At 41.0% G+C, this 14278-nt stretch overlaps 1 protein-coding gene across 1 annotated transcript; it reads right to left on the minus strand.

Annotated features, from left to right (window-relative positions):
• Positions 1 to 1201: 1201 nt before the first annotated feature.
• Positions 1202 to 3074, minus strand: LOC145451090 (uncharacterized). The gene is made up of 5 exons (XM_080329581.1): positions 2917 to 3074; positions 2671 to 2819; positions 2414 to 2516; positions 1467 to 1587; positions 1202 to 1401 (listed from the first exon to the last, which is right to left on the minus strand). Exons 2-5 carry the CDS (start codon positions 2817 to 2819, stop codon positions 1298 to 1300), a joined length of 477 nt encoding a protein of 158 aa, XP_080185707.1. The 5' UTR covers positions 2917 to 3074; the 3' UTR covers positions 1202 to 1297.
• Between the last annotated feature and the right edge of the window lie 11204 nt (positions 3075 to 14278).

Consider the following 14278-nt stretch of genomic DNA (forward strand, 5'->3'; position numbering starts at 1 on the left):
CACCTTCGTTGACAAAAGACATGAAATATATTTTTCTCTTTTTAGAAGTAGTATAAGTATTTTTCTTTCAATTACGAGTATTATACGTTGAGTCCTAATTATAGTCTGAGTTCTTTTGTTTGGAAAACGTACATGTTTTAATATAGAAGCAAGTGTAGTAATGCATAGTATTTTCCGAAAATAAAGCTATACACTATAAGGCATTTTTACGATCTGCAATATTTTTATTTGACGTATACTAATCTTGCAAAGTGTTAAAGCCTTATCCGACACAACTTCTCAATATTGCTCTTCGACTGAGCTAAGGGCCTTGTAATATGGGGGAGGGCGCCATGCCATGATATTCTCTAAAACGGGGTGTTCGAGTAAACAAAGAATTAGTATCGCATTTCCATATCAATCTTATCATTTACATCGCATGGTGTGGACGACTGCTTATTCTGTCAAAATTAACATTTCCTGGCATGCATCAATATGAATCAAGCTCTCTACACCTTCCGCATACCTCAATTTGCAGCTTTTGACAGTCCATGCGAACGAATTACGATCGCTTTCACAACTACTTACTTACTTGAGTAGATTTAAAGTCAGTAAATTCTACTTCTACTTCAAGTAGTTTTAGGCTGCTTATGAAAGAAGTACTTCTACTCGTACTTGAGTAGATTATTTCGTCGCTACGTCTACTTCTACTTGAATAGTTTTTTGACTACTTTGACCACCTCTGGTTATGAGTAGCTTGCGTCGCGGCAATTGTTTGCTCATTGTAACACTAAATCGGACTGGATTGCTGCATTACCTATCAACGGTCGCAAAGCCGTTGGAGGAAGAAATCAATTCCAATTCTCATGCATGGATAACAGGGATATCTAGAGCTAAGTTCTGGCTGTTGTAAATATAACGTTACTCTACTCTCCACTCGAGGTTTCATGGTCGATTGCTCATGGTAGGTAAGTCGAATCTTTAGTTTGATAACATCCAAGCAGACTAACGAGAAGCTAACATTTTTCTTCTGTCCAACACGAGACAGTGGGAAGGTCACTGATCTATATTTGACCTTTATATCGCGCGGTCTCCAAAGTTACGACACTGGTCTATACACCGCACCTTAATCTCCCACGGTCTCTAACATCGCGTTGATTGACCAATTAGAAGGATGTGACCATAAGGACGGCAACTCTACTTAACAAAACAATGAACAACATACACCGAGCACATATATTTAATCATTTCTGAATAATTGCATGATAGTAGGTGAATCAGAGACGGTTGCTGCGAAAAACAGAAACGGTGGGCTTCTTTAGTCCATGTCGGCGGTTGGTTCAGACAAGTCTTCCAGAAACTCGAAGTCATATTGGTGGCTACCCTCAACGTCGAAGCTGTGCATGACATGCGCGCGCTCGTCTGTGATTTAAAAGTTGTAAGCTTATTTGATGTCCTTCTCCACGTTAAGCATATGTTCGACTTACCAGGATCCATGCTAATCAATTCATCCAGAGTCGCTACTACCTGGCTGGCGTCTGTCTCTGGGAATTCCTCCTCCACATCTAAGCGAATCTGCTGCAACGCGCCATCGTATTCGTCCCGATCCTATGTGGCATGAAAATATAGAACTTCATGGATGTTGTTGTTTTTGTTAGGCTACTCATGGCGCTACGACTATTATGTGTACAATCATGAATGATGCTTTTGGCAACAAAAGCTTTTTGCGCCGTTAAATGTGACGTATAAAGTCGAATACATCGCCGATATTGTGGGCGTGAGTATATAGATTATATAATTCGAAAGGAACGTTTTTCAATGGGCCACACGCTGTAACTTCGTAACTCGACTACATAGGTCAATGGTCATTTTTGCTCCAGGTCAACATTATTTTCATGGTTCCTGAGCTGTCGAGATTAAGCTCGCCCGCTTTCATTCTAGGCTTTTGTGACACCGCTTTCGCGGATGACATGACGAGAAGGAGGCTAGATAAACCTCAACGCGTAGTTAGGGATTCTAGAGCTGGTCGGACTAGCTACTCATTTATGTTGCAGCCGGGGGAACACACCACCACCACGCTATCTCGCTATTGATTGCTAATTTAACGGATGCAGTAAACCTTTAGAACAGGAGTGTGCGATCTGTGGACCGTGAAGAATTGCCAATTTGAATAGTGTTCGTCCCGTGAAATGTGTTTCTAATTGACCTTATATAGGCCTAGTGGAGTAAACTACTTGAACTCAAGTGGACTAACGGAAATAGGGAATAGGAAAATCATCATTATCGCTACTGACTTTGCACGTAAATATTTTCAACAAATCTATTCAGTGATATATGGTGGTAATAATTGTCTCCTGTAGTCCGATGTAGAGTTTTATTGATAAGTCTCGACATCACCGCTTTCAATTCCTGATATGCTGTCGAGGAGACTTACATTTTCTTTGAGATGTGCAAGACTGGCGAGCTCATTTTTAGCGTCTTTTTTCCATGCTGCTGCCACTTTCAATGCTGCGCCCCCAACGGTATGAATAGTTTTCCTGTGTGAAAAAATCAATTCGTTAGCAAACTTTTAGTTGTTACAAATTATACATACATGGACGGCCACACACTGTCAAATACGGTTATTCCTGGAATTTAGCATCATCCTTATGTAAAAATATGGGTAAAAATATTGCACAGTCAGTTACTCACTTGTGCTTTTTATACCATCCCCCGACCTTTTTAACTGTTTTTTTAAACCAACCACTTTTACCCCTCCGTCTTCTTCTTCCCCATGCGTTTACGTCTTGAATCACGATGCAGAATGCGATCATCAACAGTGCTGGTACCAGAAATTTCATCTAATAGACAACGATAACGATACCACACTCAAGTCTTTGCTGTTGCGCCAAGTGTCGATGATGTACACTTCTTGAATAGCAAAAGAGAGCAACTCACCGTTGTAACGTTATTGGAGAAACCCGGAATCCACAACTATAATCAATCTTGCGTTCCTGTAACTTTCAGAGCCAGTTGAAGCTATATTTATACGTTTTTTGCTAAATCAGTCACACCACGAAGTGTGATTTGAATACTCTTCGGGGCTAATCATTACAGCCAAAATGGCTGCATGAGCAGAAGCATCATTACACTGACATCCTGTTGAGAAAATGACTAATTCAAAGGAGCATGAAAATATATACTATATTTGTAAATTGCGTAGGTCGATCACAGCAATGAAGCCTGCAGTAACCACAGCCCTCCATGAGATGGTTTATCCGAAATTATGTCCATCCAACGCAATCATAATCATGCCTTTTCAACTACTTTACATTCATACCACCGAGAAAAACAACAACGGTTCGTTCCGCCAATTACATCATTCGACGTCAAATACTGATGACTGCAACGTAAGTTCCTAAGATTTCCGTAATCTAGTTTAAGATAATAGAGTATTTATTGTAGAGCGGTGATTCCCAATCTTTTGCTACAGTCACGGAATCAGGCATATAATCGTCGTGAACACAAGTCAGTACAAACCCCTTTCAAAAATTATCTAGCAGCAGCTCATGGACTCACATATTTAGTCAATATGCCGTGTATGGCGATTGGCAGTATTTCGGTCTTGGGATGAAGTCACTAAATTCGATTCACCTATCATTTCGAATCACCAAAAATATTGACCCAAGTCAAGTCATGTCATCTCAAATATTCATATTCGAGTGGTGCTTTTCGCCTATTAAAGGCATGTCCACAACGACAGTAACTAGTATTGTTCGTGGTCTTTGCTTTTCGTAATCTTTCGGATGACTTTCCCGTTCGCACTCTTGCATCATCGGTGTCTCTCGATTTTTATGCGCCCGTATCTTCGTCTCTACCGCCGACATTTGGCTCGGCTCACCTTCACGCTGGGCTTTTCATCTATTACAGTGATCTTATCGAAGAGGAGCCCAGATAAACTCCCGACACACGGAAGATGGTGCCCGAACCTACTTCCATTGGTGTCGTGACCATGGCATCTTAACCAACTGCCCCACTCGATTCCCCCTGTTTGACACGTTTGATTTAATGTGCAGATCCAGATATTTATGGATAATGGATAAACCTCAAATTTGGTACCATTCAAAAGATTATTATGACACTCGCTCCTCCGCTACTCGTAATTTCGACACTGTTTATTTTGCCTCGATGCCATTCTCAGCAAGATCTTCTGCTATGAATTTGATGGAAGGCAATGCACTAACTTAATAATAATGTGATGTTAGAAATATCAATGAAAGACTAGACATTTTGCGACAAATTTGGCTCTGTCAATCGAGTAACCGCGCGCCCTGTCGTGGATCCATCGACATGGTCAGACATGGTATGGCCGACGTTTTATAGCCTACATGCTGTTTTGTTGACTATTGTGGCTAATATCAGGCCTCCAGTAAGGAAACAGATGATTTGAATGATGCATTTGTTGGCACAGATTGTTGAATTAAGGACTCGTATTCCTATTCCGCCTTCCAAATAAAAAATAGTTACAAAAATTATGCAGTGGAGTATACTATTTCAAGGACTACGTCTCAACAACTGCTGATATTTTGGAGGCTGGAGTTAGTGCAACTGCTGCACCGCGGAGATTTCTCCTATGGGGGAATTTTGGCTCACATTTCGGTTAAGGAATCCACGACAGGAAAAAGGTTGGGACCCACTGCTGTATCAGATACCAGCCCCCAATTTGCGGCTTGGATGTCCCACGCAGTGGCGTAGCAGCCATTTGGCGGTTCTGGCTCTGCGCCAGGGGCGGCAGGCTCCAGGGGCGGCAGGCTCCAGGGGGCGGCAAAATGAGGCTGCACATGCACAGTAGGACACTTCAAAAATGACTTTTTTTGTCAAATCGTACTGGCTACTTGATAAAATTGTTAGGTTACCTAATTTAAGCCTACACACAAAATTTGGTTCAATTCCAGCCAGTAACCGCTTTGCTACAGGAGAAGAAAGTTTCTATTTATTATAAATGTAAATAATAAAAAAATTGAAAATTTTCTGTTCACCCCATGAAAGTGTTAGGCTGTCTATAGAAACGATCCTCACCAAATTGGGTTCAATTCCAACCAGTGGAAGCGTAGTTATTGCCGTCGAAAAATTTGGATTTGAATAAAATAGTATTTACGGTGACCGATTCTTTGTTTATTTATTATAGTTGTGCTCACCGTAAATACTATTTTATTCAAAACAAAATTTTTCGACGGCAATAACTCCGCCTCCACTGGTTGGAATTGAGCCAAATTTGGTGAGGATCGTTTCTATAGATAGCCTAACACTTTCATGCGGTGAACAGAAAATTTTCAAATTTTTTATTATTTATTTTTATATAATATATAGAAACTTCCTTCTCCTGTAGCAAAGCGGTTACTGGCTGGAATTGAACCAAATTTTGTGTGTAGGCCTAATTAGGTAACCTAACAATTTTATCAAGTAGCCAGTACGATTTGAGAAAAAAAGTCATTTTTGAAGAGCCCTAATGGCCATGGCCATGACCAATTATGCTGCTTTAAGTTGTCTCAGCAGGAGGCTTGTCCGGGAATTCAAGTGTGACAACTAAGTTGCCCAATGCCCATCTATTCATAGGTTAGTGATTTATACAGATTGACAGAAATACATTCGTTCGCTATTTTTGGCCTTATTAACGTTGGGACGGTGAGGCTGAGACGCGTTTTAATTGAAATAATTTTCATTGAAAAGATTGCTTGAACATGAATCTATGTCGACATTTGCTGCGGTCTACTTCGGGGGGGGGGGGGGGGGGGGGGGAGGCATTTTAAGCGAGAGCCAGGGGCGGCAGCACGCCAGTGGTCCCACGTCGACAAATACACGGCTGCATTCTTTCGATACTACTTTGAAAATCCCTAGCCAAATCAAGGTTTATCCTTGTCATGTTGATCGACAATTATAACAGTAGGCTTACCATATTTTGGAAATCTAAAAAGAGGACACTTTTTCAGAAATTTGAGACTTGCAAAACCGGAGAAGAATTCTCAAAAATCGGTGAAATTTTCCCACTTTGTGATCGGTTGACTAAAAAAAAAGTTCATCTTTTCGCTCAGAGCTCAAAATACCGTTTGAGCGTCACTGCTGTGCTAATTTACGGCATATCACTCGCATTTTGCTCTAAATATGACCTAAATTTTCAAAAAAGAGGTCAAAATCTCAAAAAAGAGGACAAAAGGGCGTCCTCCGAGGACACTTTCAAAAAAGTCAAAAAAGAGGACAAATCCTCTTAAAAGAGGACGTATGGTAACCCTATATAACAGAAAAGTCTTTACGAAATCTGCGGTTACTCAGTTTGCGACCAGGGCTATACATATTATGGTCGCTTCGCAAATGCAAATGCACATTTTCATTCACGGTGACTCGTACGGTTCTTATGGAAGAGATTACCCATGAACAAGAGATAGAAAGCTTTCATGTCGCCTAAAATGTGTCAAAACAGCGCCGCACGCGCCATAGCCCATAACATATGACGAGTAGGGCGATTTTTTTTACCTGAAAAACGGAAGATTTTGACTTGAAAAATCAAACTTTTGACATTTTTTGACCTTAAAAATCTTAATTTCAACCAAAATTTACCTAACGTATGCAAATTAGGGGTTTTCCCACATAATGTTAAAATTGTACTACTTATCTTCATTTCTGGTTGGAACTGTCTGTCCTTACAAGGTAGTCTGTTCTGAAAAAAAACCTTTTTTGACTCAAAAACTGACAACTTTTTACATGAAAAAACTTTATTTTAACGAAATCTGGCCCTATGAAGAATTCCAATAGTTATATGACGCATTATGGTAGAAATAATTACAAAATTTTGTAGCACAACGTAAGATACTTTCCTACATTTTCGGGTAGAAAGTGTCTGTCCTTACCAAGTAGCTTGCCAAGAATAGAGAAATAACGTTCAACAGCAGCAGTCGTTGGCTGACAACAATGAAGTTGTGCGTACACTGCTGGTGACAAACCGCGTTGCTTCATTCTGGCAATGATGTCTACATCACAATTTTTCATTATGCGCTTCTTGATATAAGAATCATGCAATGCCCACGCAGTCTTGCTTCAGTTGCGATATTGCGGTACGTTGAGCATGACACCATGTCAACCTATTTGTTTCATTTGAATATTTATGATTCACAACGAGCAGACAATGGGCCGTCTACAACGGTAGGCCTATAAAGTAGGCTAAAAGCTGTAAAATGTCAAATGATAAGTTCACCGACAGTGCAAAATCTACGATACAAACGAAATGCAGATTGCAAAAAAGTTTTAACTTTGTAAAAAATTTTGACATTTTTTGCCCTAACGTTTCAGTTTTGACGTAATTTTGACTTCTTTTGACATGTCAAAAAAAATCGCCCTAATGATGAGTTACCGATACCGAAGAAATTACAACAAACGGCTTGCAAATGACCGATGCAAACGTGCTGAGAAACGGTCTCGTTGTGTTGATTTACTCTCGAACGTGAGTTTCCAGGAAGGACGGCTTATGTATCTATTAATTGCATAGTGCACGAAAGAAGATGGTGACTCGACCCACGTTATCGCGATACACCATATGCTGGTAACAGGGCGGAATCACGATCGATGACTTATTTAATACACATGGGACGAGTCGGATTGTACGGAATAGTGAAGCATATTTTGCACTCGGTAATGCACGACTTTAAGTTGACGTGAATTGTCAGTGATCGAAATATAACGTTTTCGTTGCGCAATATGTTGTCGCTTGCCCTGAGAATTCAAGTCGGCTCGTCAAACTAATATAGGCCCACATAAATTGCAGCAGCGCTAGTGTCTATTGGCGCTAGCTTAGGGTTGCCATACGTCCGTATTTCCTCTGAACATGTCCCAGATTTTAGTGTTTCAACTGTGTCCGGGGAAAAATGATAAAACATGCTTAAATGTCTGGAAGTTTGGAAAATTACGAGCTAGTCCGACTTTTTCGAAATTGCCTGTTGCCTTTTCCCTCTCCTATTTCTTCGTCGCGAACATTCTCAGCTTGTCACAACCAGGGCTGTGGAGTCGGAGTCGTTGGAGTCGGAGTCGGAGTTTGGCTACTTTCCACTTGATGGAGTCGGAGTCGCAGACGTGGACAAATTACTGACTGGAGTCGGAGTCGGAGTTTGTGAAAATGACCCTGACTTCGACTCCGACTCCGACCCCAACTTCATTATCATGAAAGCAATTGCTTTCAAAGGTATCTTTGAATTACTAATAATAACAACTATATTGGGATTTTTATGTACCATTAATCACTGTCATTAGTAACGATACAGATCAGGGGCGGCCAAACCGTGCCCCGCAGGCGAAATGTGACCCGCGAGAAGGTTTTGTGTGGTATGCGAGATAATTCTCGAAATGAGATGTAACATCTGGTAAATTGCAAGGCCAACTAAAATTTGATTAGGCTAACCGCGAAATTTAATGATGACTAAAACATCAGTTTGGACGCATTGGCGTAACCAGAGGCCAGCCACATTCATCGCAGATCTTCGTATATGACCATAAAGTAGAATATTCCGTAGCAGATTTATTTGACTTGAAATTTTTCTTAGCACTTCGCATGATTTATTGTCACATTTCTTGCATTTAGTATTGGAAACCCTCCTTGAAATTACAAATACGCGTAATTTACAGAATTGAGTCCCACTATACTCGTTAGGCGATAACGTGTCGTCCAACACGGGACTTCGCTTGTGCGCTCGAAGCGAGATCGTCGGCGATGAATGATTTGCGCAAAATGACAGAGCCATGTTCACCGAAACCGTCGATATTGTTATAACGCCAAATAATCCTGTTCTAGCCAAATGAGCCCATTGCTATACAGAGGCGACCCCCAACATGTGAAAGTAATATATTTATTGATCAAATTCATTCATTACCTTTGAAAAATTTTCGTGCTTCGCGCGACCAGGGCATGACTGCACACTGAGTTTTCATGACATAATTGTTATCAATTTTAAAACGTAGTCATATAAGTCTTGTTTTCAATGTTACCGAATTCGGTTCGTTCCTATCGGGCGACTGAAAAAAGGTATCAACATTCAAGTTGCCGCGCAATGGTTCGTAAGTCTCATGCGACCCTTTGGCCGAAAAGGTTGGCCACCCCTGACATAGATAGAATTGAACATTATTGCAAAATACAATTCAGTCGCATAGAGGAAGAAAGAAGCAATTTACATCTTCACGATGCAGTCACAAATTGATGCAATTTTTGAAATTGTAACCATGATATTGTGACAGAGCAAATATATCGTCTGGTTGTAAAATTGATGTAAATATAACCAAAAGCTCCTTCTCACTTGACAAAATTAAAAATATTTGTGGTGTAGCGCAGCTGCTTGGGTCGAACAAATGGGTCCTAGTCCTTGAATACTTGACAAAGTGCATGTAGACTAGACATATTTTATTTGGCTACATCCTAAATTTCGTAGTAGTGAGAGTGTGTGTGCTTGCAATCAGTACAGTGTGTAATGAGAAAATTAGTAAGATGCATCTCTGTATTCGTTGTTGACTCATACACAAGAGCAACACTTCGATTGTTTTATCTACATGTACAATTTTAATTATACAGTATAGGATGTATGTCGTGTTCGAATGATTCATACATATTAGATTATTAGAGAGTCCATGTTATGAAAACTGATAAAATATGAAAAAATGAATAGTGAATAATTCGAGCTGTACCACAATGAAACAATTTGGCATGCAATCGGTAATCATGTGTTTGCATATGTTTAATGGTTATATGATAGTCATTTAACCGTCACTGTGGCATATAATTTTTGAACTGAATTGGTAATTCTGTTGGAGTCGGGGTTGGAGTCGGAGTCGGAGCCGGAGTCGGAGTCGGAGTCGATGCATTCAAAATGTGTGAAGTCGGAGTTAGAGTCGGTGCTCAAATTTACCGACTCTACAGCCCTGCTTGCGACTACCGAAGAAATTAAACAAACGGCTTGCAAACATCTAGACCTGCATGCGTGCTTTGAAAAGGTCTCGTTGCGTTGATTTATGCTCGAACGTGAGTGTGACAGATTACGGTTTCGCCCTGAGTTGCTTGGAAACAAGGCGATAAGCATCCGTTCCCTATACTGGAAGGATGTGTCATGAATCTATAGCATATTGCACGATAGAAAATGGTGACTCGAAGAAGATGGTGACTCGATCCACGTTAACTAATAGAGGAAGAGTGTTGGTTAATCAGAGTTGATCAAAGTAGTCAAGAAAGCTACTCAAGTAGAAGTAGAAGTAGCGACGGAAAAATCTACTCAAGTACGAGTAGAAGTACTTCTTCCATAAGCAACCTAAAACTACTTGAAGTAGAAGTAGAATTGACTGACTTCAAATCTACTCAAGTAAGTAAGCAGTTTTGAAAACGATCGTAATTCGCTCGCACTGATTGTCAAAAGCTGCAAATTGAGCTATGCGAAAGGTGCAGAGCTTATTACATGATGATGCATACCAGGAGGTATCCAATTTGCGACATCATAAGCGTTCAGCCGCATGATGGGATGAAAATGATAGTATGATATGGCAATGCGATGCTGTTTACTCGAACAGCACGTTTTAGAAAATAGCACCCTCCCCCATATTATAAGGCCCGCAGTTTAGTCGAAGAGCAATACGGAGAAGCTGTATCGGATACGGTGTAAACACTTTGCGCGATTAGTAAATGTTAATATATAATATGGTGAATCGTAAAAATGCCATATAGTGTAGCTTTATCTCCGGAAATTCAAGGCATTACTACACTTGCTTTTATACTTGAACATGTATGTTCTCCGGACCAGAGAACTGATATAATTTAGAACTCAAAGTATTATACTGGGAATTGAAAGTGAAATATAAACACTACTTCAAAAAGCGGAAAATGTATTTCATGTCTTTAGTCCAGAAAGTTTCAAAGGTTGTATGCTAAAACAGGTCTAAAGCTTTAAAAAAGTCAGAGCCCACTATTCCTCATGAGGACACGCCATGGACTGCTAGACAATGATATGATAAGTAAATGCTAGATTGCGAAACATCAGTTTCAAATGTTATGATGGCCATATATACTGTCATGAAATATTTCATATGGGCGACAATGCGGTGTGAACGGAACCATGCAACCCGCTGCCTAAATTATATTCACCGTTACTTTCGTGAAATCATATTGGTCATTCCATATCCACTGTGCGCGAAGCGCGACGAAAATTCTGGGCTTCACTCAACTTTTATGAAAATAAATTGTTGATACTCAGTGAAAACAGTCCCGAAATTCCTCAGGCTATCTTCCTGATTGGAGGATTAAACTACTTCTACTTGACAAATTGGAAATAGCGAAAAGTGAGTAAGTAGATCACAAAATATCATGAAGTAGAAGTAGAAGTAGCAAAAATTAGTTTTATTTCAGTAAGTACTAGAAGAAGAGGAAAACTACTTGAGTACTTCAAAAAAGTAGAAGTACTTCGTTACTGACCACCTCTGGTAGGTTTACATCGCGATACACCGCATGCTGGTAACTGCATGTAGGCTACGGAAATCACGATATCGAATACTTATTTAATATGCTTGAGACGACTCTGATTGTACAGAGTAATGAAGCCTATTTTGTACTCGGTAATTCATGATTTTAAATTGACGTGAATTGCCACTTATCGAAATGTTTTAGTTTCGCAATATGCTGTCGCTAGCCCTGGGAATTTAAGTCAGTTCATTAAACTAGTAAAGGCCTACATAAGGTTTTGTCTCGCTAGTGTCTATTGCGGCTAGCTGATGTGTTCCCAGTTCTCGTAACAACAGTCATAAAGCTTGAACAACGGATTCTGTGGTGGCGGCAGAAGGACCGGCTAGTCCGGAATTTTATTGTTCAAACTGCGCCCGGGAGGAAATTCTAAAAGATGCCTAAATGTCCGGAATTTTGAAGGCTTGGAATAAAATAAAATTTGTCTCGTAAATAAACAAAGTGATAATATTTTTGGGCAGATTTATTGCACTTGGAATTCTTCTTCGCGCTGCGCGCGATTTAGTGTCCCATTCGTTCATTTTAATATGGGGACCACCGCTCTCACAAAATATGCCATCAAAACTAAATAAAAATAACCACCATCTACTGAAATTGCAATTATAGGAGAGTGGTTTATTCCTATAGTCGGTTGAGGCCATTAAAATGCTTTGGTCAAATAAAGTGGTTCTAAACCTGGGGGTCGTTTGACTTTCTTCCGGCGTTTCCAAAGACGTTGAATGTAATCCGCTTTCAAAAATGGCCATGAGTAAGTCTGGGCAAAGGTGCTGGGCCACGGAACATTTTGAAATTTGAAATGGAGTTGCGACCATAAAAGATTGATTCATGGAGGAAACCAGATGAATATATTAAGCCCTCAGAAGTTGCACCGATTATTTTATGTTGGGCTCAAGAGCAGTGCCTATTTGGACGGGAGGGGACTGAAAAATGTTTCTTCGGTCCTGGTTACAACACACTACTACATAAATGCACCGACCAAACATTGTAGCGGCTCCTGATCGGGATCATGACCAGACCTGGTTGATAGGCAAGCTTTGCTATAGTGTGCTGTCGTGATATTGACAGACAATGTGCCATACGTCATTTTAAAAGTCTACAGAGGGCGCTACAGAATGTCTGGAATTTGCTCCACAAAAATATGGTAACATATGTTATATATTTCAAGGTATTACAGCAGTGGTTCTTAACCTTTTTTCTTCCAGCGCCCCCTTTCAAAAATTATCGTGCTCCAGCGCCCCCCCCCCCCAACTTCATATTGTAAGGAATGTAATGAAGACAATGAGTAAGAGGGAGGGCCGTAACAGCACTTCGTTAACCCCCCTAAAAACGATTGCCTTGCGCACCCATAGCGTGACAAACCGAACTTCTGAGGGCTTCGCCCCCACGAACCCCATATCGTGATTCTGATGTTCAGCAAAGTTTGTGTGGCCTGGTCGCCCTAGGTACCAAAATTTTCCATAATGCATGAATGAATAGGTGGTAATTACATATATAAGTCGCTATAAACTTTTTATCCTCTCAGCCCACGTAATCAGATTTACCAGTAGCACTGAGTGAGCTGTTGTATAGGAAAATAAAGGGCACGTAATTAATAATTAAACATATTCGGGCGTGCCCGCAAGTACAATTATTCGTTACCAGGGCCGTAACAGCACGTCAGCCCCCCCCCAAAAAAAAACAAAAAACGTTGGTCCTGGGCCCCCATCGGGTGATAAACCAAACTTCCGGGGGATTTCACTCCCAGACCCCCATTAGGCTGTCCGCTATTTGCTGCCTATTAGGTATCTACATTGGGTGTCCATTTACTGAGGCAGCTATTCTCGCCTATTCGCGCGAAGTGCGAAAAATTTTACTAATTAATGATTGAATTGGTCAATATGATCGGGAATTGGATGTAAATTGAGATCAATTTTTATCCTCTCTCTGCTCACGTAAACACATTTACCGGTAGAGCTGAGTGAGCTGCAATGTTCCCTCTAAGCTGCGCACGTGCGCAGTGCTGACACGGTCTCTGCACACAGAAAATCTACGCACTACAAATCCGGAGTTATTACCTTTTTTAGTCGTTACGCACTGTTGTGCAAGGGTCAGCGCAGTGAGTTGTTGAGTGTGCGCAGACCAGACATGGGGTAATCGCGATTAGTAATCGTAATCGATTACGACGATTACAGCATTTTGAAGTAATCGTAATGGCAATCGATTACATTCGAAAAAAATCCGAAGTAATCGTAATCGTAATCGACTACTTCCCATATCCAGTGGCGTAGCAGCCACCTGGCGGTTCTGGCTCTGCGCCAGGGGCGGCAGGCTCCAAGGGGGCGGCAAAATGAGACTGTACAGTGAGAGAGAGAGAGAGAGAGAGAGATGACATTCTTTTCGCGTGCACCATCGAGATGCTTTGACGACGGAGATGCGATACGGACTTTATATTAAGGTCATCTTGTCTGCACCCCCGTTTTTTTTCTACTCCGTGATTGCTGAGCGCCTAGCGGGATAACCGCGGGTACCAGTTTTCGAGTCTTTGGTCTGACGTGGCCGGGGATGGAGCCCACGACCTACCGATCAAGAAGCCGGGAGCATCACCATTACACTTTATCGCTCGGCACAGTATACACAGCCGGCTAAAAGAAGCGTAATTGGAAGTAATATAGCGGGCGTCTCGTGAGCTAAAATTTAATCAAACAGGTATCAATCGAAAGCTAGTGTCGCGCTGATTCCGATCACACGAATTAATATGTTAACATGGCGACGGAACCACTCCGAAATAGCCGTCAAGGCCGATTG

Source organism: Botryllus schlosseri, chromosome 11 (genome assembly GCF_051294905.1).
Source record: "Botryllus schlosseri isolate E-star chromosome 11, Bs_hap1, whole genome shotgun sequence".
Taxonomy (NCBI): domain Eukaryota; kingdom Metazoa; phylum Chordata; class Ascidiacea; order Stolidobranchia; family Styelidae; genus Botryllus; species Botryllus schlosseri.